General features: G+C 49.5%; 1 protein-coding gene across 2 annotated transcripts in view; it reads right to left on the bottom strand.

Annotated features, from left to right (window-relative positions):
* Abcc4 (ATP binding cassette subfamily C member 4) overlaps nt 1–25,131 on the bottom strand; it is a 202,819-nt gene that overhangs the window by 164,187 nt on the left and 13,501 nt on the right. For both annotated transcript variants that reach the window (XM_057786383.1, XM_057786384.1), the window contains exons 2-3: nt 4,269–4,379; nt 3,611–3,731 (exon numbers count right to left, since the gene is read on the bottom strand). In XM_057786383.1, the coding sequence (XP_057642366.1) occupies nt 3,611–3,731; nt 4,269–4,379 (232 nt within the window). The remainder of the gene's footprint in view (nt 1–3,610; nt 3,732–4,268; nt 4,380–25,131) is intronic.

The following is a 25,131-nucleotide window of genomic DNA, read 5'->3' as shown; positions in this document are numbered from 1 at the left end:
TTCTATGAAAGAAAATGCCCCCCCCCCCCCCAGCTTGGTCCTAGATGTCAAGCAGCTGAGAAGAATTACCAGAGGGGGGGACTAACAAATTTTCCTCCTCCTATTGTCCCCCGACAAGGAGTCCGCACAGGGGAGTACGGGGAAGGGGAACAGAACATCTAAAAATCACACATTTTGCTATAAAAGCCAGGTCTGCCGCTTGTGAGTCCCACGTGTGCCGTGTATTATAACCTCTTCTGTGCCCCCACCTACAACTGAGGAAATTTGCCCTGTCTCCCTCAGAAGCATCCTGGAGATGACCAGACGATCCCACAGTGGGTGTGAGCTCTGACTGCTTTCTTTAGGTCATGGGAAGAGCCTGGCACGCTCAGAGCTCTGGGGTTCAGTCCTCTGCATGAAACGCTTTAAAACTAAGTTAGATTAAAAGGCATGAACAAGCACAGTGGCTGGTGGCTAGGACATTAGCGTGCACAGATGGCTCTGGAACCCCGCGGCTTACAGACAGCCACGGCAGAGTAAGTGACTCGACTGGGGTTGTTTATGAAAGTCGAGTTTCCCTGGAAGCTGCATGAAGAACCCCACTTGAAGACAGTGTTTTAGCTCCAGATATTTGTTCCCAACCATTACAAATACGATCTTCTCCCAGGGCAGCAAATGGTCCTCTGACTTTTTAACGGAAACATTTATAAGCCCCTTGTTTCTCACTCAGGGTCATCACTGTGAACGTCAGTAAGCTGATGCAGACTGCACAAGAGCCCACAGTGCAAAAACAACCAACCACGCCGGCTTCATTCAAGGCTCACTCCACCCGTCCTGGTCTGCGCCATCTTCCCCTTGGTACCCACTCGGCCTCCTCAGATGAGCTGACGGTGAGGGGCACTCAGAAGAAAGAACTGGGAAGAGCAAAGGGACAGGGCACCTCCCGGGGATCAGCCATGAGTAAATGCACAGAACTGACCTTGGGTTGCCTCAGACTCCATGAGTCCCTACAGCCTCTACCTGTAGCACAGATAGTCAAGTAAAAGGCTTGCCCACATTTACAACAGTCCCCAATACCATCTCCAGGATCCAATGCCTTCTTCTGGCCTCTGTGGGCACTACATGCGTGTGGTGCATATAAATAGATACACACACACACACAAAACACTCACACAAATAAAATAAAAGTAAACTCTAAAAAGTCTTGGCCAAAGGTCAAGTCAGCAGGTGAAGCTGGCGGTCTACCATTGCCCTTCTTGCCAAAGGTCAAGAGAACAAGACTTATCCAACCCCTACCATGCCTTGCCTATAACAGGTACAAGCAGGAGAGTCTGCCGAGGCTCCCATGATGTCTCCAGCTTCATTCTCCCACAGCCAAGAAACCTCACACCTCAAAACTCAGGCCTGGAGTGACGTGATCTACAAGAGCTAGTTCCAGGACAGTCAGAACTGTTACACAGAGGAAAAAAAACTGTCTCAAAATAAAGAAGAAATCCATGAAAAACAAAAGTATTTGTGTTAGATTACATTCTTTTTTTTTTTTTTTTGGCTGACTGAAAAGAAGGAAGAGGAGGAGAAGGGGGAAGAGAAGGAGAAGAGGAGGAGGAGGAGGAGGAGGAGGAGGAGGAGGAGGAGGAGGAGGAGGAGGAGGAGGAGGAGGAGGAGGAGGAGAAGGAGAAGGAGAAGGAGAAGGAGAAGGAGAAGAAGAAGAAGAAGAAGAAGAAGAAGAAGAAGAAGAAGAAGAAGAAGAAGAAGAAGAAGAAGAAGAAGAAGAAGAAGAAGAAGAAATCCCAAATGTTTTCCCAGCTGAACACAAAAGACTCATAGCTCCCCAGATGTCACAGCATTGGAACGGCTGCTTAGTTATCACAGCAGTGGTCACAGCAGGGAAAGCGGTGCCACCCAGAGGCAGCCCAACTTCTGCTGCAGGACTTCAGGTCCACCTGGACACACTGGACACACTGACCCGCCAGTGTCAGCCCCTGTCCAGTACTGCATGGGACTTTCCGGCCCCAGGAGACACTGTGGACAAACACAGGTGCCACCAAGGCTCCAAGGCCATCCTGACACCATCCTCCCTAGGCTAAGGTCAAGCAACAGACTTGAGGAGTTAGGGGCAAAGTTCATGACCTTAGACCAGCCCCAGTCTAGAAGATTTGGGCTCATCTCAGAGTGCCTGAAACAGAAACTCAGCTAGCTGTCATTTATGTTTTAGGGTGGCCCCGGGTACAGGATACTGAGAACTCAGCACTTGGGGAGTTGTTGATAATAAGAATACCTCCCACCTCACCAAAAGTCCTTAAAGGAATAAAATTAACATCATGGATAAAGGATTCATACATGGTTCCTGGTGGCAGCATTATTTTAAAAACCTTTTTTTATTTCTGAACTGCCAGCACTCAGGTCAGGAGGTGGAGGCTCACAACAGCCTTGAACCTCTACCTTTAGGGGGTCAGACCTCTTCTGGCCTCGTCAGACATCCCAATACATGTGGCATAAACACACACATACATAAATAAAAACACAAAGGGACAAGCCACACAGCCAAATTTTCAGGATCCCCCTCCAGTAAGCCACTGACCAGCACAGGCCCTGCCCCCCAGCAGAAGATGATCTTACTGGACAACCCCGAAGGGTCTCTCATAGCTTTCCACCTTCGGCTGATCAGCGCACACAACCACCGGTTTCCACTCTGTACGCCAGGCTATCAAAACTCAACTTTAGACCAGCAATCTCTTCCGAGGCAAGACCAGCCAACTAGAGTGAACAGCACAGAAAGCCACTAGAGTTCAAGCTGGACCATGGCCCAGAGCGGGTACAGCTCTAGGTGCCCAGGCACATGGCACCAAGTCTTATTTACCTGGGAGGGGAAAGTTAACAGTACCCTTCTCGGGAAGCATTTATCGAATTTGGCACAGGGAGGTTAACAATGACTTGTTGAGCACTGGTTATTCCGGGCTCCGGCCCAAGTGCACTTCCTCCAAACCACAGGACATGTCTCCTCAAGCATGATCAAAGATGCCTCTGGATCTCCCACACTGACAGAACGCCGGCATGCGCTGTGCACCACAGGACACTGTGGCTTCCTGTGGCACTGGACCTTAGGCCTTGTGAGAGATGTGCTTACTTGTGTGGATGTGTGTGTCCCTAAGTGCGGTGTATGTGCACTGAGCGCAGGCTGGAGTCCAGGGAAGTGAGAAGATGGTACAGGATTACAGGATCCCGCTGGACTAGACTTGGGAGTGGTCCTGAGCTACTATGTGGGTGCTGGGAACCGAACCCCAGACCTCTGCGAGAGCAGTGAGTGCTCCTAACTGCTGAGCCATAGCACTTGGCTGTAATTACTCAAAGAAACAGTGACATCCGTCAGCATCAGCCGCTTAAGCATCACGGCCCGCTCTAAAGACACACAGCTAAGGAATTCATCATTCTTCTTCCCTGAGCTCAACACACTCCAAAGACACACAACTAACGGACTTCATCACTCTTCTTCCCTGAGCTCAACACATTCCAAAGCTCATCTGGCCTCTCCTCCCTGCTGGTTCCCACTGCCATCCACGAAGACCAACAGTGAGTGTGTCTCCTGGTCCACCCACTCAGGAACAGGGGCCAGGTTAGAGCAAACATTTACCTCAATTAACGTAAAAATTCCCAAAACCAGGTAAGATTTCCAGTAACATTTTATGATCGCCTTGGTTAAGGAAGGCTTCCGTGCATCCTTCTTGGCTCTCAGGACTTCTTTATCCCAGTACCTGAGAAAAGACAGAAGCTGAGTCAAGAACGGTGTGCACGGTCATTGCGCAAAACGGGGAGGAGGCAGGATAGAGAAGTGTTTATGACGGGGTTATTCTGAGATGCGGCACAAACACCAGCTAATTGTCCCGGGGGACCCAGAAAGATGTGTGAGGCAGACTTTGCTGCACCAGAAAAATGGGCCTCAAGGGGGAACATCTCAGGGAACAAGTTACTGCCGAGCTTTGCTGGACAACAGCAATCTTGGTAGCCAGAGAAGGCAGGCAGTCACTCTGGTGTAAACCTCACCCAGAGACAGATCTCAGGCATGGACAACCTGTAGAGCAGGCTCCCCTCATGCCTACCAACACAGGTTTTCATTCCCAGGTCACTAAGTCAGGCCAGCCAGAGAGGAAGCGCACCATATTGGGAGAATGAAGCCACAGCAAGGCCTGCAGCAAAAAGCAAGGGACCCGAGAAGGCCAACCCTACTGCAAGCTGCAAGCCGCACAGGCCGGGTTCTCCTTCCCTCCCCTTCTCTGTTTCACACCCCTTACCCTTGCAGTTCCTCTCCGAGGTGCTTGGAGCGATCTTCTGGAAGCACTGAGAACATGTCATCTTCCTCCAACCTCCGCGAGTGACCAGTTTTAAACAAGGGGTTGAGCCACCTGTTAAAGAGTTAGAAGGATGACATCCTCAGAACTACACCTTTGTGTTGAAGAAGTCGCCCACCTCTGGACAATTTGTCAGCCTCCAGATTTTAAACATACGAAGGCAGAGAGAAGTCAAATCTGTACTAATTCACACCATACACACGTGTGTGTGCACACATGCATGCTTACACACTGGGAGACCCTAGAGGTGGTGATGCCCCAATCAATGAGAGCACTCTGACACTTCTTAATGGCATCTCCCTTATAGAGACAATGGTGCCTTAAAAACGGCTGATTACCGGGGCAGAAAAGGTGCTAGGTGGACCGTACCTTCTTGTACTGCAATATAGGGAGACGCTCAAGGAACCATGAAGATAGGATCAAGAACAGAAGAGCTAGACAGAAGTGTCCCACTGGACAAATCTGGGAAGGATTGGGAATCAAAATCAGGAAGATTGGTAGTGCATTGTAACCACTGAACAACAAAAGAATCTAGAGTCCTCACTGAGGCAGAAGAGGAAAGCTCCTACACAGACCACACAATACAGTTAGAAAACTCCGGTAAGAGACTGGGGGTGTCGTCCAGTAGTAGAGTGCACTGGTCCCTAAAATCAATCCTCAGTATACCCTCTTCCCCGCACAGGAAAAGAAAATTGCCAAGAGAAGCTAAGAACTAATGCACGCAAACACGATGGGACATGGGGAGTCCTAGCTAGCTTTAACTCCCAGCTCGAGTCACCCTACAGTGACTTGAGAAGGGAGCCTCAGTTGATGGCCCAGATCAGACTGGACTGTGAGGGGACTGTCCTGAGGTAAAATGAAGGTAGGAGGGTCCAGCCGTTCCTGACATGAGCCTGTGCGTGAGGCATCAGCCTATGTGTGAAGCAGCAAGGGTTTCTTCGTGGGCTCACCCTCACGCTCCTGCTGGAGTCCCTGCCCCGACCTTCCTCAGTGACGTCACAAAGCTGCCCTCTACACACATGCTGTGGTACACATGTACAAGCATACACACACAGACACACTCATACACAGAGACATAGACACACAGACAGACAGACACATTCATACACAGAGACACACAGATACACACACTCATACACAAAGACATACACACATTCATACACAGAGAGACACACACACAGACACACACATACACACACAGATACACAAAGACACATACTCATACATAGAGACACATACTCATACATATAGGCACACACACTCACACAGATACAGAGATATACACACTCATATATAGACACACACAGACACACACACAGAAACACAGACACACACAGAGACACACACTCGCAGAGACACACACACAGATAGACACACACACTCATACAGACAGACATACGCTCACACAGACACACTCATACACAGAGACACACACACTCACACAGACACATACACAGACACACACACACAGACACACACAGACACATACCCAAATATACACACTCACACACACTCACACAGACACACACACTCTGTGTACACACAGAGACATTCTAATGATTTGAGAGACTGCTGGTGGAAAGTTTCTGCACCTCAATAAGCCTCTCCGCCGACACAATAATCCAAATCAGACCAAATTAAACCAAGCTAGAAAAAGTTCAGGTTTAATGTAGGAGACAGGGAAGGAAGACCGGAAAACCTAGTGTTTGTACTCCAGGGTACAATTTAAATACCCTGCAGGAGTGGTCTTGAGCATCTCTGGGAGGGGTCATTGTTTGGCGGGCTTTCTCGGAGTGGAGTCTGGACTGAGGCAACTCCCAGGGGAGGGAGCTTAGGATGAAACTTTCACCAGAACATTCCAGACTTTTTGGATATATGGATGCCAAGGGCTGTGGTGTGGCCTTAACCCAAACATTCCAGACTCTGGGTATGTGGATGCCAGGGTCTGGGGTGACGCTTCCAACCAAACAGTTATCATAAACAAAACAGTGTGACCCGAGGTTGGTCCCACCCCACAGGGGTGGCAGTGGAGGGCTCAAGGTCATGGTGGGTGAGAGACAGATACGCCATGCAGAGAGAGCTTGAGAATAGTTTATTTAGTGGGTATTGGGAATGGCATAGAGTAAGGGGTTATGAAGGGAGGGACAGGAGAGAGAAAAAGAGAAGGGGGAAGGGAAGGGAGAAGAGAAGAGAGGGAGGCAGAAGCTGCCTCTCCAGAAAAAGGGCAGTGATCTGAACTAAGCCCCTTTCTCTTTGCATGCTGGTTATCTCCAGCCATGTGTTCCAGTAACAGAAACTTACATAACCCTAAACCCTGACTCCTGACCTAACATCCTTCAATCCTAATGCAGCTCTGTGGCCTTTTGCTCATCTGATCCCTCAGTTCCTGTGTTTCTGGGGAAATGTCTGAGGAGACCCCCTTTGCTCTCCATACCCCACATGGTCTTACCTGGGTAGAAACTAGGTTCTATTAACAGGCTTAAATCATGTTTTACCTCTGCAAGCATGAGCTCAGTTCTCAGAATACTGTTTTCCTCTCAATTATTGCAGTTTTAATATTTCTACACGTGACTTCCTGCAATGGACATAATGGTGTTAAAAATAAATAAATAAAACACCTGACTCACACAAGCAACTGCTTATTCCACATGCCCTCCTGTACATCTGATAAGGACCTCAAATTTTAAAATGTCCCCCCCCCAAAATGGTAGCCTTCCCTTTGAAATCCTGCCCGTCACATGGCCTCTTCTCCTTTAGTTAACAGATGTCACATGTTTCCAGCTGCCCAGAGCCATCCAACTGTCTCGAAAATCACATGTCCAAGCCACCTGCAAACCTGGCACATCGACCTGCGGAACTGCCACACTGACCGCCTGGGATTCACATCCTTCCCTAAACCCTTAACTTAAATTTCCCACTCAGGGAACACATCTGAGAGGCTATCACAGTTCAGCGTTTTAGAACAATGCTTTCCTTCAAAGCGTGTAAGTGCCGGAAGGCACAGCTTGGCCCAACACATGAACGAAGACTCTGCAAGTCCTTAGTTCTGATTTATTTCCACCTCAGAACCCATTCTCAGTCTGTGGTGTGGAGCAGAGCAACCGAGACAGAGACTGCACAGGAGAGGTGTCCCGAGGAGGTGGCTCTCGGCCTGGAATGGACAGGAGGTTCTCGGGAAGAAGGTGACATGAGGAATTTGGTTTCCAGTTGGTCCGTGACTAAATGCTACCAAGGGGGAGCTGAGGCTAATCGCTAACATCAGCTTCTCCTCTGGCATGCCGGTTAGTTGGCTCTGACTGCATCTGCCCACCCAGTAAGCAACAATATAACCCAACAAAATCCCCCCAAGTTTGCCAGGGCTCCCTCATCACCAGGTTCCCGGCAGCCTGGCTTGGAGAGTCCAGCACACACGATGCCCTCCAGCCCTCCCCACTCTGCTAGCAACTGCTGTTCGGTCTTCGCTCGGCGCAGATCTCACCATCCACTGTGTGGAGGGACAGCGAGGACAGGCTGTGCTATCTCAGGGTGGATCACCACTCCGCCTCTGTAGGCCGGTTCCAAGCCCAAACCACACTAAACACACAGATGAGACATCTACCAAGTTGACATTGTTCCCCAAACCCTCTGTTGAGGGGTGTGGTGGGGCATGCCAGAAAGCCCAGCCCTAGGGAGGTGGTGGCAAAAGGATGCGACATTCAAGGTCATCTTGGGCGTAGCTTGTTCAAGTCCAACCTGGGCTACCCTGTCTCAAAGCAAACAAAGCCCTAAATTCTCCTACTTCCAGGTGGCCTCTTGCCTGGTGTGTGTTGAAATAAACAAGTTCCGTTTCCGTCCCTGGTGTCCAGAACCCTCCACTCCGTCTATAGCCCCACTCCCCATGAACCCTCACATGCTGTAAGCTTTAGTACAAGGTTGGCTGGCTCAGTTGATTTGTGATGAGGCAGTGCATCATGGTAGGGGCGTGCGGTACCCAAAGATGCTCACTTGGAGGTGGCTGGGAAAGGCGTAAAGACATGTGTCCTCTCCAGGGGCTTCAGGGCGATCCCGGTTCAAATTATTCCCTTTCCTCACAAGAGGGAATTCACGCTGTTCAGGCTTCCAAGGCTTCCTCATCTTATCATCCCCAAAATAACCAGCTCCAAGAACCTGCACTATGAAGGGACACATAGACAAATGTCCCTACCTTCTTCAAAAGAACACCTCACAAAGTAAAATGAAGAATCACATGGCCCCAGTCTGGCTACCTGAGTTCCATGACTGGGAATGGACAACAGAGCAAGGCACCTTCGAATTACCAAAGAGAGGGTCATCTGAGAAGCGGGTGGCAATCTACTCTCACCAGCTCATCTGGGTCACTAATGTGGCAGGACAAGACTAAACTGTCACTAGGATCCCAACTGTGAGATCCTGGCTAGCACCGCCTGTTTGAACCAAACTATTTCCTCCAAATGTTCAAACCTGACCTCCCATAAGATGTGACGTAGCTCTTGCTTCCAAGCTCAAAGAGCTGTGAGGGATAGTGAGGGAGGGAGGGAGGGAGGGAGGGAGGGAGGGAGGGAGGGAGGGAGGGAGGGAGGGAGGGAGGGAGGGAAGGGAACACTCTGCTCAACAATGTTGAGTATTTGATGCCATTCTTTGGGATTTGTGCACCAAAATGCACAGAGAAGAATATGCTTTCTTGGGTTGTGGGGGTTGGGTCACAAGCATGCAAACATGTCACTCACATGTGTCTAAATTAAGAAGACCCCTACTGCAGGCTCAAGTACATCACTCCATGGGAAATAAACAGCTAGGCATCCAGGCTAAGGTGATGTGTCTTTGCAGTAGCCCCAACCGGCTTTTCTAGTCACAGCAGGTTCCCAGCCTCACAGCCAATCTGGTTGCCAACTTGTGCCAATAACAAGCCTTGATATGCCTGCCTCTATCCCCACCCACTGGGCTTCTACCCTTTCCTTTGTCTTTGGTTAAAACCTTGGTGAGAGTGATGTTTTTGAATGCTCTGTGGTTCACAGCAAGAACTGAGCAACAAGAGAGAACAGACACAGCCTTGCCCACTCTCAAGTCTCAACACCTTCAGAGTTCTCCAGAGCGTTTTCCCTGCTACCACGGACACCCAGCATCAGCACAGCCGCATGGTGCAGCCTTCGTGACTGACTTCAGGATGCTGAACATTCTGAGGTGTACCCATGTGTATCCACCGCTGTCAAGTGACAAAGTCATTTTCCCCAACCTCAACGTCCTTTCTGTTCAGACTTTTCATCTCTCCTTTACTCCCTACCCTGAACGATCACCCACCTTTTCCAAACGGCTTTGTCCACTACTAGCACACATTTAGACTCCGTAGCTCCCGGCCTTTTGTCTTGAGCCATTCCTGACTGTTCATACAACTCTGGATCTAGCAGTCTGTATGTCCATTCACCAGCTAACATCCTGGTGGCTCCCAGGTTTGGCAGTCATGAAAAAAGCTGCTATACATGCTGACATGCAGGGTTTTAAACTCATTCGGGTAAAACATGTTCCCTTTTTTAAAGAAAACGCCAGACTATCTTTCAAAGCAGCGGTTTCGGCATGCCCACCTGCAACGAATGTGAGTGTAGGTGGCTTCCTTTCCACCTGCACAACACCTGCTTCAAGTCCCAGCTCCTTCGGGACCCCTGTGACCTCTGGCCTTGCTCTGCAGAAAACCCCCTCCATTCCTGGAGGCAAGGGGAACTTAGGTAGCATTCACAGAAATACCAGGCACAGCAAACATGTTGGCATGGGTGGGGGAGGGGCTCAGGTGTATACATACATAGGAAAGAGAGCAACACGGATGTGGAGACCGGAGACCGCAGTGGTGCGGCCACAAGCCAGCAATCACTGGTACCAGAAGATGCAAAGACCGCTCAGGAAAATTCTCCCTGGGGTCTCCAGAGAGAGCAAGGCCTGTTGCCTACGCCTAGAGTGTAGATTCCTGGTCTCCAGAGCTGCGTAGAATCTCTGTGGTTTTAAACCATCAAGTGTGTGGTCACTTGATATGACAACCTCAGGAAACTGGCCAGAACCCCATTATTTACATCTCCATGAAGGAGACAGGTGGCACACAGAAGATGAAGTGGTTTGCCCAGGGCCAAACAGCTCGTGTGTGATGCACTGCAGCTTCTAATCCACACAGTGGGGACTGAGGGTCCAGCCGGGTACCTTCTTCACCAGGAGATGCAGCATTCACCCTTTGGCCAGGGGCTCTGAGGCAGCATTCGCCTCCGGGACTCTGGCTTTTCCAGGCTGTGCTCCTAGCTTTCCCATTCTGCCTCTAGAACATTCTCCAAGTAGGTGGAGAGGGTTTGAAAGGTCAAATCCGAGGGGCTAGAGAAACAGTAGGAGTGGATGGAAAGGAAGTTATGTAACGAAGACTTTGGCTGGCCTTTAACCCTGGTTTCTCTAAGGCTGGGGAATTTCCCAGGTCACAGAGCCCATGGTTTATGCTAACAAGGTGACTCACAGTGGGTCCCCTGGAAAGTTTACACGGCAGTGGCTAAAGATGGAAGCTGTCCCGAAGAGAACAATCACATAAGGGCAGGCGTGGGCTCTGCCGAGTGCTGTCAGCCCAGCCTGTGGGGCTGAGATGGATCTCGTGACCCACACACATATCAACCATGCCCGCAGAATGAAACCCCAAGACAGTGAAGCTTTTATGAGCTTTCTCGGTTGGCAGCATCCAGGGTATCATTATACGCCAATGTGCCAGTAATTATCATGTCCAGAAAGTGGCGTGTCCCAACCCCACGGGATAGGACCAGAAAACTTTGTATCTGGGATCTTCCCAGACCCTGCCCTCTGGGATTCTCCCATTGACTGATTCCAACTTAGAAAAACCATAGTGGTGTGTATAGCCCGTCCCTGAGTCCAGGGAGACTCTTATTGAACCCAAACGGGTCACAGGAGGTCTTGAGTTTATAGTCAGTGAATCAGACACTTGGTGGCTTTGGGGCCCCAATCTTACAGTGGAGTTCTGAGGGGAAGACAGGCTTGAAGCACACAACCATGTGATGTTCTGACTCTGGGAACTGGCATCTTCTGAGTCTCGGCTTCTGCTAGCCAATACATCAACTCTCCTTCAGTCTCCCCTGTTCCGACGACCTCTGCCCCTCATGGCTTCTCTGTACGCATGGCAGTTAAGTATGAAACCGCAGGTCTCAATGTGAGTGTTGGTACCCACCAGCCCAGCCTGTCCGTGAGCACTTCTGCCCCCAGCACAGTGGGGAAAAGGCAGATTTGGGGTTTGAGTTTGTTTTGTGTTGTGCATTTTTGTGGTTATTGTTTTGTTTTTGTTTTTTGAGGGGTAGGGGGGTTGTTCGTTTGTTTGCTTTTGTTTTTTGAGACGGGGTTTCTGTTTAACAGCTCCGGCTGTCTTGGAATGCTTTGTAGACCAGGCTGGCCTCGAACTCACAGAGACCCACGAGCCTCTGCCTCCCGAGGGCTGGGATTAAAGGCCACTGCCCAGCTGAAAAGGCCTGTTTTGAAATCTTCCTTCTTCTACTTTGTGGCCACACTCTCAATCACTCAGATGGAGCCCTCAAATTTCAAGCTGCAGGAAAACATCTATGAAGCTCATTAGCTACAAACCCAGACCCCTCCTGTTGTGGGGCTTCTCATACAAGAGAAAGTCACACTGAGGTGGTTGGTTAATCATTGACGTCCAGCCTGGGTCAGCAAGATGGCTCAGCAAGCAAAGGCACCTGCGGCCAAGCCTGACAACCTGAGTTTAATCCCTGGGACTCACGTGGAAGGGGACAACTCCTCCAAGTTGTCCTCAAAGTGCACGCACACATAATACACACATAACACACACACACACACAAATAAATAAATAAATAATAAATAAATAAATAAATAAGTAGAATCTGAGCTAAAGATAACCTTTAAGAAACACAGCAGAGACTCTGAGCCCCATGGAAAACTGCCTTTAAAGGTCTTGTAACTGTGGACCCAAGCCTCAGGGCTCCCGGGCCAGTCTGAGGACACATGAAAAAGCAAGTGAAAGGTAACCTCATCTCCTAGCTGTGGTAGGTGTCCCAGATACAGTTCACAAAGACATTGCCTAAACAAAGCCAGGGACTGAATGAAGATGCACAGACCTCAGCTTCTGATGTTCCTCCCCCCCCCGCCCCCCCGCCCCATGCCAGCCAGGGCCACCACTGGACGCTGAGGCAGAAGTGGCTGAGAGCTGAGCAGCGAAGGAAGTGACGGCCACAGCACAGAAGGTTGAAGAAGGGCCATCAAGGGCATGATGGAGCAAGGCGAGCACCTGTGGGCCAGCATGGATAAAGAAGGCTGGATTCGCAGGTCTAGACCATCCAGACAGCAGGAACTGGTAGAGAACACACAGTCCATATGCTCAAATAACTCACGCAAGGAAACAGTCAAATTAGCATAAATTTGGCAGAGTGCTGACCCAGTCAAATTTTTACATACTTTTAAATTAAATTTATTATCAAGTTTAAGTTAATTTTTCCCTATTTAAAACTTTTTTTACTCCAATATTGGCTAAGCAATGGGGCAGGGTGGTGCATACCTTTAATCTCAGCACTCAGGAAATAGAGCCGGGTGGATCTCTGTGAACTGAAGGCCAGCCAGGGCTACATGGTGAGACCCAGGACAGCTAGAACCAGGTACAGAGGTTCTGCCTCATAAATACATACATACATACATACATACATACATACATACATAATAAATAAATATTGGCTTGGGTGTGAGTTAATGAAGTCTGATCTCCCTGACTGTCATATTTCAAAACAGTTCGATTTATTTTTATAAAATAATTGAGACTACTCCTTCTCCAAAGCTGGCGTGTCCTCTCGCCTTAGACCAGTTTAGCCCTTAGAAAACTACTCCACAGAATAAACTGGCCTGCTGTCTCCATCGCCTCAGTAGAACCGCACTTTGAAAAGCAGCAAAGCACAGGGCGGAGAGGCAGCTCAAACCTTGGAAGATAAGGCTAAGCTTTGAATGAGAACCATCAGACTAGCAACCCTCACCAGCAGGCAGCGACACAGCAACACCCTCCAAGTGCTCGGATGAACAGGCAAGGACATGGGCCACCAAGAGTTTGATGCTGACCGTCAGTGATTTGGGGGGACCGATGGAGGAAGGTGGGGGATGCAGGGACCCACCCTGGTTCCTCACCCCTGTGGTCGTTATCACAGTGTTCACCTGGCAGCAATTCTGGAAGTTCTGTTTGTTTTCTACCACATGAAGGGTTAAAAATGTGAGATGGGGTCTGGGGGACCAGTCTGTAAACTGTTGCACAAGCATGAACGCCTGTGTTTAATTTACACACCCACATGTGAATGAGTACACTCACGCACGCATGCATACAGAGAGAGAGAGAGAGAGAGAGAGAGAGAGAGAGAGAGAGAAAGAAAGAAAGAGAGAGAGAAGGTGAAGTCAAGGAGACACCATATAGCTGCCCAAGGAAAAAGATGACAGGACATTATTGGTAAGCCACAGCCTCACGGCGATATACAGATTAACAGAAATGGGTTATTTTAAGATGTAAGTGCTAGCTAGGAATATGCCTGAGCCATTGGCCAAGCAATATTGTAATTAATATAGCTTCTGTGTGATTATTCGGGTCTGGGTGGCCGGGAAATAAAAGCAGAGTATCCGTTTACACTCACACACACATGTGCACATGCAAACATACACAGACACACAAAGACAGGAGACCGACAGTGTGGTGATCGTGGTCCATTGAACAGTGCATGTACAGCCCCAATGAAGTGTTCTCTAGAATTCTTGCAGGCATTGCATGACAAATGTACAGAGCCTTGACAAGCCAAGGCTCTGGAGCCTTCCTTTGCAAACTAAAAGCAGTGGACACCACCTTCCACTACCCACACTTGCAACAAAGTCCACACACGTCTCCAAGAGAAGAAAAGAATAGGATGATATGCAGACAAAACGGGCTGGGAGCTGATGCGACCACACTCAGAGGAGGCCACTGCGAACTTTGTTAGACTGACCACCCTACCTGTGTATGGACATTTTATCTTCTAACACCGAAAGAGAAGGGAAGGTGGAAGGAGGAAGGAAGACTGGGAGGAAACCCATGTTTGTGCGGTCTCCACATTCGGTATGCAATAAGTCTTGGCTTGCAATGAGGGCAGGAACCCAATGATTAGTACAGGTTTCATCTGCAGAGAGAAATCTACTTACTGTATGTCCCTCATCCAGAGGGCTATTCTTCCTCCATCTTTTAGCTACTATTGTGCTCTTAGGTAGACAAAAAAAAAAAAAGGCAAGCAGAAAGAAGTGTAAGGAAAACACAGCCTCAACGGCACTCAGCTGTGCACTCTTTCAGCTGGTTCTCCCAGCCCCGTATTCCTGCCTCATGCTCTGACCTTTGCAGAGTGCCCTTGAGGACAGGTGAGATGTCACGCCAAGCAACAGTTAGACATATACACCGTGAGTCCACGTCTGCCCTTCCCTCTTCTGTCCTCAGAATGAGGCGGCAACTAGCTTTAACCGGGTAGACAAAATGAAGGGTCCCTGGAGATCTCATGACCGATTCTGGGTCAGTGCACTGTTGATGGAGCTGAAGACTCCATATTTCTCACAAAACCCAGACCACAGCCATTCAGTTGGTCTGTGAACCACATTTTAAGCAGGGAGGTTGGAGGGATAGCCACCACCCAAGTCTCTCTGAGACTGTCCCATCATAGAATAAACAGAAAAGCACAGGGAGGGGAACTCAACCGGAAAGGACCAGTTGCCTCTCTTTTTCTCTGGGTCCATGCTGAGTTTAACTTGGGTCTGGGCCTAACGCTAGTCTTCCAGAGCAGCAAGCGGATGAACGCAGAGACAGCTGCGTACGGATCACGCTAATGTGCAATCTGATAGGAATTGGCTGCGCTCTATCTAAAACAGTATCTGCCCCCTTGAGTCAGACACGGGACTGTAAACAGATCACCAAAGGCCACCGCAGCCGTAGCACTGTCCATACTCGCGCAGGAAGCAGAGGACAGGAAGGTACACATGCACACTGGCCTTCGGCTCCTACGCGGCATCCCCCATCCCACACATAAACACACCAGTCGGGCGGTTTTAAAGCAGAAAGCTACACAGAGGTTGTTTATCCTTGCAGGTCACAGCTCCGTTATAACAAGAGATTATTAGTCTACAAATCCTCAACAAATATTTGAATCACTTTAGCCCTTGGCATATGAATAGTCAGTCAGTGTTTATTAATATGACCGTTTGTCCAAAGTGATCAGTAAGCAAAAAAGAAGAAATTCGAATAGCTCTCGCGGGTACCTGGAGAAGCTCTGTTTTAGACTGGATGTTCCTATTTATGTAACGGGCATTGGTCCTAACAGAAGCAGAGTACACTGTGTGACATGACATCACACACTGTCGGAAGGGAGCAGGGTTTCCATGTCCTCCAAGTCACCGGCATCTTAAATCAGGTTGACCTCAATCCAGGAAGATTCTCCAACCCAAGAACGCTGCTTGAATGCCTCTAGCTACCAACTTCCAGAGAAATCAGCTGCAGTCAGTAAAAATCTAAATTAGCAAATCTATGTGAGCATGTCTCAAGTATCTGAGATAAGTCTTCGGGGAAAACATTCCAGGCTACTGGCTGAACAATTAACTGCTTTGGGTACAATGCACTTATAATAATCAATGGGTTAAGGGTAAAATATACTTACAACATTCCCAGGTAATGTTACCTATTCTGCTCAGCCATTTTAAGAACAACTTTCACAGGGCTGGGGTGGGAGGGAATTTTCAAGCACACTCTGTTTCAATGACAAGTTTCAAGTCAACATGAAATCTAATCCAGTCTTTCTCCGGGGGACCAAGATCCCTGAGGAGACTAATCACATTTGACAGTTTTTGTTTTTTCCAAATCTTCCAGCATACAGGAGGCATGTGCCTAGCTATCTCAGGGTTTTCACTGCTGTGAAGGGACCCAGGACTATGACAATTCTTTTAAGGAAAACATTTAATTGGGGTGGCAGGCTGACAGTTTCAGGGGTTCAGTCCCTTATCGTCATGATGAGGAGCATCACGGGAGTGGCATGCAGACAGGCATTGTGCTGTCGCTGTAGCTGAGAGTCCTACATCTTGAAGACAATAGGAAGTCAACTGAGACACAGGGCAATATCCTGAGCATAGAAAACCTCAAAGCCTGCCCCACAGTGACACACTTCCTCCAACAAGGCCACACCCACTCCAACAAAGCCACGCCTCCCAATGGTGCCACTCCCTATGAGCTTATGGGGGCCAAATACATTCAAACTACCATACTCGTCAACCTAAACTCTTGCTACTTAAAGCCAAAACTAGCACCGTCTCCAAATGGCATCCCTGGCTCTCGCTTCCATCCAGGTATGACTTCAGGCTCACCTGCCAGACTCGGGTTGTGCCATCAAAGCCCTACAGAGATGAGAGGCACAAAGACCCTGCGGCAGCCATCTGGTGCATTTGCTTCCACTGCATGGGAGTCAGTGCTGAGGACCGACTGAGCACCGCGGGCTCTCCCTCCACTTCCTCCCGGTTTCAGGTGAATCCCGAGACCAGCTCCAGCTCCATATTTTTGCCCAAACAACTTTCTCCTCTGCCTGGACATCAGTATGCCTCTCAACCAGTATGCAGCAGGGGGACTCTGTGCAGAGACTTTATTCCATTTAACTTCCCTGTTTTCTGTGCGCCATGATGTCTTAATATCTTTTATCTTGGGGCTGGAGAGATGGCTCAGAGGTTAAGAGCATTGCCTGCTCTTCCAAAGGTCCTGAGTTCAATTCCCAGCAACCACATGGTGGCTCACAACCATCTGTAATGGGGTCTGGTGCCCTCCTCTGGCCTGTAGGCATAACACAGACAGAATACTGTATACATAATGAATAAATAAATATTAAAAAAAATACATATCTTTTACCTTTGAGCTGGGAAGAGGCTGGCCACAATGGAGCTAGCCAACTCCTAGAGATAGTGAGGGTCTGATGGGAACATGCCTTTGATGTGCACAACTCCCAAAGATGCAGAACCAGACCACAGCCACAGGGCACCCCAGGAAGTGGTCTCCCTCTACGTGGATTACCCCAGGGCCAGCTACTAGACAAATAGGGGGCTCTCCCAATTGTTTATAGAATAATTCAACTAGATCCTAAACTGCTCACCTTGCCTTCTGTCACGCCCCAATACTGAACCAGCAGCACTGTGTAGACACTCCCATGGCTCCTCCCTTTCTGGTGACGGCCAGGTGGTACAGCATTAGGTAATGACTAGTGCCTCTAAACCCACGAGAGTGCAGTCAGTGTCTGCTGGACCTCTCCTCCATCTCCTCTTATGGGATCATAGTGTTCTGGATGAGAACGGCCCCCATAGGCTCATAGAGTCGCCTGCGTGGTGTCCAGCTCAAGGAACTCATGAGAAGGCTTAGGAGCTGTAGACTTGGAGAAAGTGTGTCACTAAGAGTGGGCTCGGAGGTTTCAAAAGCCCTGGCCAGTCCAGGTAGTTCTCTCTGCCTCGTGCTTGATCCTCATGGGGTCAAGGTAAGAGCTCTCAGTGACATAGACAGTGCCACGCCTGTCTGCCTGCTGGCCTGTCCCCATGCTCCCCACCATGGTGGTCATGAACTCCAAATAAACTCCATAGGGCCCCACCACAGCAGCAGGGAAGTAAGAGACCTGACTGGAGGGTCAGCCATGTAAGAGAGCACAGGACGACTAGGTCTGCATGCAGAGCTAGGAAATGAAGCCCAGAGCCTTGCACATGCAAGAGAAGCAGCCCCCACCCCCGTCCCTCCAGACTTCCCTTCTAATGTTTAAGGGCCTGCAAGAACATTTTTGACTCAGAATATTTGGCCCCTAGCCTAAGCCACCATATAACTCAGAATTATTTCTTGGAGAACGGCATAAAGCCTAGAGAAGACACGTACTTGGTTCTGTATGCTGTGGTTTCTCTAAGTAAGAAGCATTGCTGTTAATGTAGTTGAGCCCGAATTTTCGCAATGTCATCACCCTGCACTCTGAGGAGACGAGACAAATGGCTAAATCAGTAAGCGAAGATCTGAGTTTGAATTCTGATAACTACCTGTGCGGTGATAGCTGAGCTTGCTTAAGCTCCCCGGGCAGAATTCAGCAACCCTCTCCCTCTCCCGTTCAGCAACAAAACTGACGGCATTGACCCGACACTCCACAGCCGCCATGTTAGCTTAGAACGTGAAACCAATTTGGCACGCAAATTCGTGGCAATCACGCACACTACCTCTCCAGCCTAGGCGTGTGCAGAGCTGCGGCCCTGACTCCAGACCTGGAGTGAACCCTTAGCACGATATTGAGACCCCTGTGACAGGAGCAGTTCAAAACAGCAACAGTCATTTACAGCCCTCCTAACCCTATTATTCGCTCTTAAAGGGGAAGGGCTGCAAACTGCCAGCTTTCCTAGGTGCGGAGGGCAGAAAGGAGGATTCCAGCTGAGCCAGTTCATGCTCTGAAGCTTTGCGGCTGTGGCAAACATACCAAGCCTCAGCCGGAATAGCTGCAGATTCAGAGAACAAAACCTCCTTTGACAAGTCCCCCTGGGCAGTCTACTAAAGGGCCTGTAAGGTAGGAAATAAAGGAAAAAGAAAACTCCGCAATGAATTTCAGGGCATTTTGTGAAATGGCTTTCATTAAACTAACAACAATGGCAATCCCATCTCTGATTTCAATGAAAACCATTCCGTGGAACCACAACAGCTCACGGAGGCGGAAAACTACAGCAACTGAAACAGACACAAACAGGGTCTGGGAATCACTGGGGTCACGTGGTGGAGAAGAACCTGGACTCACGGGTAGCCTGTCGCATCCAGGCCAGCTCGCTTTGTCCCCACCATATAAGCACCAACCCCCAGATTTAATGCCAACTCCATGCTAATCCAGAGGGAACGCTAGCCAGGTTTTCTGGTCCACGGGAGTGGGCTGGTATCTTCAAGGCTATTGGCTGAAGGAGCAGAATGTGCTCCCACAGCACAGGGGCACCTGTGTCTCACTGGATAGAAAAGAGGAGGACAAAAACCCTCTGGAGAAGAACCGTGGAAAGGGCCCCTCCTAACTCTCAGCTCTGTAATCCATAGTACCCCCTCCTCTGAGTCCCTCAAAGTCTCCTTCCTGACCCCTCTGGGAGGGCCCTCAGCTGTCCCATGGCACAGCACACGATAACATCTTTACTAACAAACAAGTAACTCTGTCTTCACCAGGAATCTGAAGCCAGGGCCCATACAAAGCTGGAATCACAACAATGTCATCCACAGTGATGACCTCAGCATTCACTGTGCAAAAGGCCCTTTCCAAAGGTTCTAGACTGTTGTAACTTTTAAAATGCTGTGAAGAGAAGCCACACCACGCAGCAAGGCTCACATGGGAGGTTTGTTGGAAGAGGAGAGGAAGCGGGACTCAGAAGGGGGCAGAGAGGGGGGCAGAGACCAGTCCCTGGAGCAAAGAGGGGCAGAAGAGAAAGGGAGAGGAGAGAGAAAGAGAAGGGGAGAGAGGGGAGAGAAAGAGGCTGGAGGTGGGCAAGGCCCAGCTTTTCAAAGGGAAGGCAGCAAATGCACAGGAGGGGCTCTTAGTGGCTGCAGTTGAGGACGATCCTGTCAGACCACTGATGCAGTCTGTGCGACTCACATTCCGGGATACTGAGACAGCCCCGCTCACAAGACAGGTCCTGAAACACAGTTAACAGTCCTGCAGTAGCCGGGCGATGGTGGCGCACGCCTTTAATCCCAGCACTCGGGAGGCAGAGGCAGGCAGATCTCTGTGAGTTCGAGGCCAGCCTGGTCTACAAGAGCTAGTTCTAGGATAGAACTAGCTACGGAGAAACCTTGTCTCGAAAAATCCAAAATACAGTCCTGCAGTAAACCAACAGGGAGTCCCAAGACGGGAGCCAACTAGCTTAGATAGCACAGAGGGCAGAAGCCCCGAGGTCCATGAGCTCTCAGGACCTTTACCAAGCCACGCGCTACAGTGCTGGGCAGAGATATTAACCTGTCCCAGGGAAGAGCGTGAGGAGCTGAGAGATGCAGGGGGAACTGGGTCCCGCAGGAAAACATCAAACACGGCGACCCTCCTCTTCCATACATACTGCAGGATGAATATTCAATCACAAGTTAAAGATACTACTTCAGGGAAGGTAGAGAGACAACTCAGCTGTGAAGAGTACTGGCTGCTTGTCTAGAAGGCTCAAGATCGATTCCCAGCACCCCCTGGCAGATCACACAGGGCCATTACTCCCATTCCAAGGGATCTGAGACCTTCTGGCCTCTGCAGGCAATGCACATGTCACATGTGGTACACAGACAAAACCCAAAAGGATACAGTCAGGTGACAACAGACAGGTGACCCCAAAGGACAGCCAGGTGATTCCGCTAGCCAAGAACATGGAGACTCCTGTGATCCCAGAGCCCTCCCCAACCTCTCTGGTCATCTCTGAGGCTTGGACACTTAGAGAACTGATTCCCCTGACTCTGGCGTTCTGTCTGCCGTGGTCAAACTGCCTCGGGTCTCTAGAGCCGGCTGCTTGTTTCTAGCCAGTGGCTGTGCTCTGGTTAGAAGGGTCTCCAGGAGACAGGTGTGGCCTCCATCAACTAGACCAGGAGAGGTGTCCTAGGTACCTGTCAACCCACCCCCATGTTCTAGTGACCCCCAGGACTGATTCAGGTGTCCAGTATAACTGGTCAGGTGCTAGAGTTCAAAAGTTTGACCCGCTCCAAGGACAAGCGATGGGTGACCTCAAGGACCACAAACTCCCCTTTGCAGCTTGGCAGACACTGTCCTCCACAGACAGCGAAGGTTATTATAGTTCATTTCAGAGGATGAAATGAATTATATAGTTCAAATGTAAAGAGCAGTGAGCTGCCACTAAGTGTTAATCTGGGTAAAGCTTATCAAATATTTACACGATCCTGTCCACAGGTAAGTATGTAAACCTCAAAAGACAAGGAACACCCAGATATACCCAGACCACTGGGTGTATGAAAAGAAGGGTTTTAGAAAGAGTTAAAGCTGGCCACGGTGGTGCACACCTCCAACCCCAGCATTTGGAGGTGAAGGCAGAAAGATCAATTCAAAGCGAGAGCAGTTCCGTCTCAGCTCAAGGCCAGCCAGGAAGACCTTGTGAGGAGGAGGGGGATGGGAGGGAGGAGCAGAGATGAGCTCTAGTCTCAGATAACTAGAGATTCCTGCATTAGGCTGATTTCACAGTAAATCTGGGTATCTTCCTCCTTCATGGGGACGGAGCCTGGGAGAGAAGCTGTCCCAGGAAGTACTTCCTTTAAAATAAAAGGATGAGTAAGTGCTTGGGGGGTGGCTCAGTGGTGGGGCACTCGGCTAGCATGCTAAAGCCACAGGTTTAACCTCTAGTACCACACACGCGTGCACACATACAAGCATGCCAACGCCATAAATTTAATCCCTAGTACCACTAGTACCACACAGATGTACACACATGCACTCATATGCATACACACTCACACATACAAGCATGCCAAAGCCATACATACCACACACGTGCGCATACATGCACACACATGCACTCATACGCACACGTACATACAAGCATGCTAAAGTCACAGGTTTAATCCCTAGTACCACACACATGAGGAGACATACACACACACACATGCATGCACATGCACGCACACATACAAGCATGCCAAAACCATAGGTTTAATCACTAGTACCCCCCCCCCACACACACACACACATGAATGCCGCATGGGTAGTCCACCAACCAATGGGAGTCTTGGGTACACAAAGCACAGACCATTTTCCCTTCCATCAAACAGAGGGAACTGACAACACTTGAGAAACTGAGTTTGGTCTGAACTTAAAGAGCAGACTGTTAAGCCCAGTCAGTGTGGTGTGACCGCTACAGGAGCTGCACTTTGGGGGGACTTAGGGCAGGAAAGCTCATTTGCAGGGAGTGAACCACCACACACCCCAGGAAGCCTCTCCCTGGTGGTGCAGACTATGCACAAAGCCCACTCTTGCCTTTGATGATGTAAACTAGACAGCCCCGCCCCTTCCTCTTATTCATGCTACAGCTTTTGGCAACCTAAGCCCTCTGCGCCCCAGCATCCTCAGCCTGGGACAGAATATGACTGCTCAGCTGCCGGATGCCCGTGGCAAACTGCTAACCAGCTTCTGGACAGCACTTTCCCTTGTCTTAGGAAGGCTGCCTACAAGGTCAGGAACCTGTCCAGGTCACAAAGGCCACTCTGGCCAAGACTAGTGTTGTGGGGTGTTTGCACACTGCATGAAGATATATTGCTCTGATTGGCTTAATAGAGAGCTGAATGGTCAATAGCTAGGCAGGAGTATAGGCAGGACTTCTGGCGAGAGAAAGGAAGAGGAGGAGGAATGAGGAGCAAGGAGACACCAGGGGGCAGAGAGGAAACAGGAGGTTGCAAGGTGGAAGAGAGGTGATGTCACATGATAGAACATAGATTAATATAAATGGATTAATTTAAGTTGTAAGAGCTAGTTAGGAACAAGCTTAAGCTACAGACAGAACTTCCAGGATTAATAAAGTCTCCATGCCATCATTTGTAAGCTGGTGGCCAACGAAATGCATGTTACAGTAGAGTAGAAGAAGGGTACCAAGCCTCCAACTGCAGAGGAATGATGACCCCAATAGTCAAGCCCAGGCACCCACACTGGGCATGGGATTTTGTGAGCACTGGTAAATGGAGCCAATCTGCTGGCCCTGAGGGAAGAAAACTATGTGAGAAGAGACAGGAGAAGCTTGTGGCCAAGGAGGCCTAGGGAAGTAATGCCCAGAGAGGAAGTCGGCTCACATTTGCCAGCTGCCATTGCCAGAAACTGGGAAGCTGCAGGACCCAGGGCCAGGCTGTTTCTGGCCTAAGTCTCTGTGTTACTGCCCAGGAAGGTCACCGCAGTCACCGCCCTTGCTACCGGGATCCTTAAAAGTTCCTGTTCAAGTTTAGCTCCTCTTTCCTTGAAATGCTTACCAAGAAATGGATCTAACTAGCCAGGAGGAGGTAGCAGGCGTCTTTAATCCCAGCACTCGGGAGGCAGAGGCAGGTGGATCTCTGTGAGTTCAAGGCCAGCCTGGTCTACAGAGAGAGTTCTAGGACAGCCAGGGCTGCACAGAGAAACCTGTCTCAAAAACAAAGAAAAGAAAAAAGAAAAGAAATCATCTAAATAAATACTAGAGTCGGGAGACAGGAAAGAGCAGCAGACAACCGTTTGTTTTTCTGTGAGACTGTAAAAGCCACACCTGGCAGCTTTCCATAGGGAATCAGATGGCTTCAGGGTCGTCAGAGTTCATTGGGACCATCAAACAATCCTACTGGCAGCCTTTCCCATGGCCCGTTAATGTTCAGTAGCAGTTACCACTTACTCTTTTTGTTTGCCCTAAAAAAAAAAAAAAATTAGTTCCCAGAAATCATAGGCTATTAATTCCCTCTCTAATGTCCTTAAGCTAGCTGCTCTGTGGGATCCCTTCCGGCTGCACCTTATCCTTCCTGGAAGGGACTTTCAGCAAATGTGCCTCCTCCTCCTCCCAAGGAGAAGCCCTCAGAAGCCCCAAGGATGTGGTAGCTTCGTGGAATTCCCCTTCAAAATCCACCTCAGAGGGAAGAAGAGAGATCCTGTTTTGGCTTAATCCTTGGGGCTAATCTTCCCTTTAGAAAACTTTAAGGAAAAACAAGTACTGGGTTAGATTTAAAGGTGAAGAGAGGGGGCTTGGAGTCTGCCAAAGAAAACAATGGAGCCACCTCTCACCACTGCTAATATAGATACCCCAAGGACTTGTCTGAAGTTCACGCCCCCACTCCACCCCCAAGTAAAACAGCCCGGGACATTTGAATGTGAAAGAGAAAGTTCAGAGTGTGAGCCCTTGCAAACACAAATGCTGACTCTGGAAAGCCTTCTGCCAGAGACACCGCTCCCGGTGCTGGGGAGCACCAACAGTATCAGTGCGCAGCCTTCACGAGCTATAATTTACTCAGAACACTGGACTGCTCGTCCAGGGACAGAACATGCTCTCCTTCCTGCCTCCATTCTCAAGGGTTTATGGGAATTGGTTCCACACCCCAAGACATTTTGGAATTAAAGTGAGCTCTCCTGAACTCTGAAGGGAAAGTGGGAAGGAGTTGGGTAAGGAGCCACAGGTGAGGGCGATCCCAGACAAGCTCAGTCTAACAGAGGGCAGGATGGAAGAACAGAGCTGACTAACAGCAGGGGACAATGCATTTAGCCCTTGCTTCTAGCAGGCATACGGGTCCCATTCATCTGCCCAGACTGCAAACAAAGACAAAAGTTACTCTCCCTCCCAGCTGCAGACACTGGAAGAGCCTCTGCTTCCTGCCAGATGCTGTTCCTCCCTGTGTCTCGACGAGATTCACTCCCTGCATCTCGGCATCCAGAGACCTTGGACACGGTGTCGCACGCCAGGAGGAAATCTGGACACTACTCTTTCTGAGCTAACGTTTATCCCATGCTGATAATTCTCTCATTACCTAGTTAGAGACCTTGGCTCTAAGGACAATCACAGTCTACGATACTAGGGGCTAGACTTTCAACATGTGGAATTGGGAGTCCCCAGTTCCACAGAATAACAAACAGCAGGAGAGGCAGGGTCAGATTTGGGGGGGGGGGGGTCACAACAGACTCCATGGATCCAAGATCTGAAACTGAGAGCTGGGAAAGACTCGGGGTGGGCAGGGGTCTTCAGAGGTATATGCTCACAGCACCGTGGTCTTGGTGTGCTCGGAAGTGGGGCTGTGGCATATGGGGGTCCCTAAATCAGCGAAAGA

This window comes from Chionomys nivalis, chromosome 12, assembly GCF_950005125.1.
Source record: "Chionomys nivalis chromosome 12, mChiNiv1.1, whole genome shotgun sequence".
Taxonomy (NCBI): domain Eukaryota; kingdom Metazoa; phylum Chordata; class Mammalia; order Rodentia; family Cricetidae; genus Chionomys; species Chionomys nivalis.
This window is presented reverse-complemented; position numbering and strand designations above follow the sequence as displayed.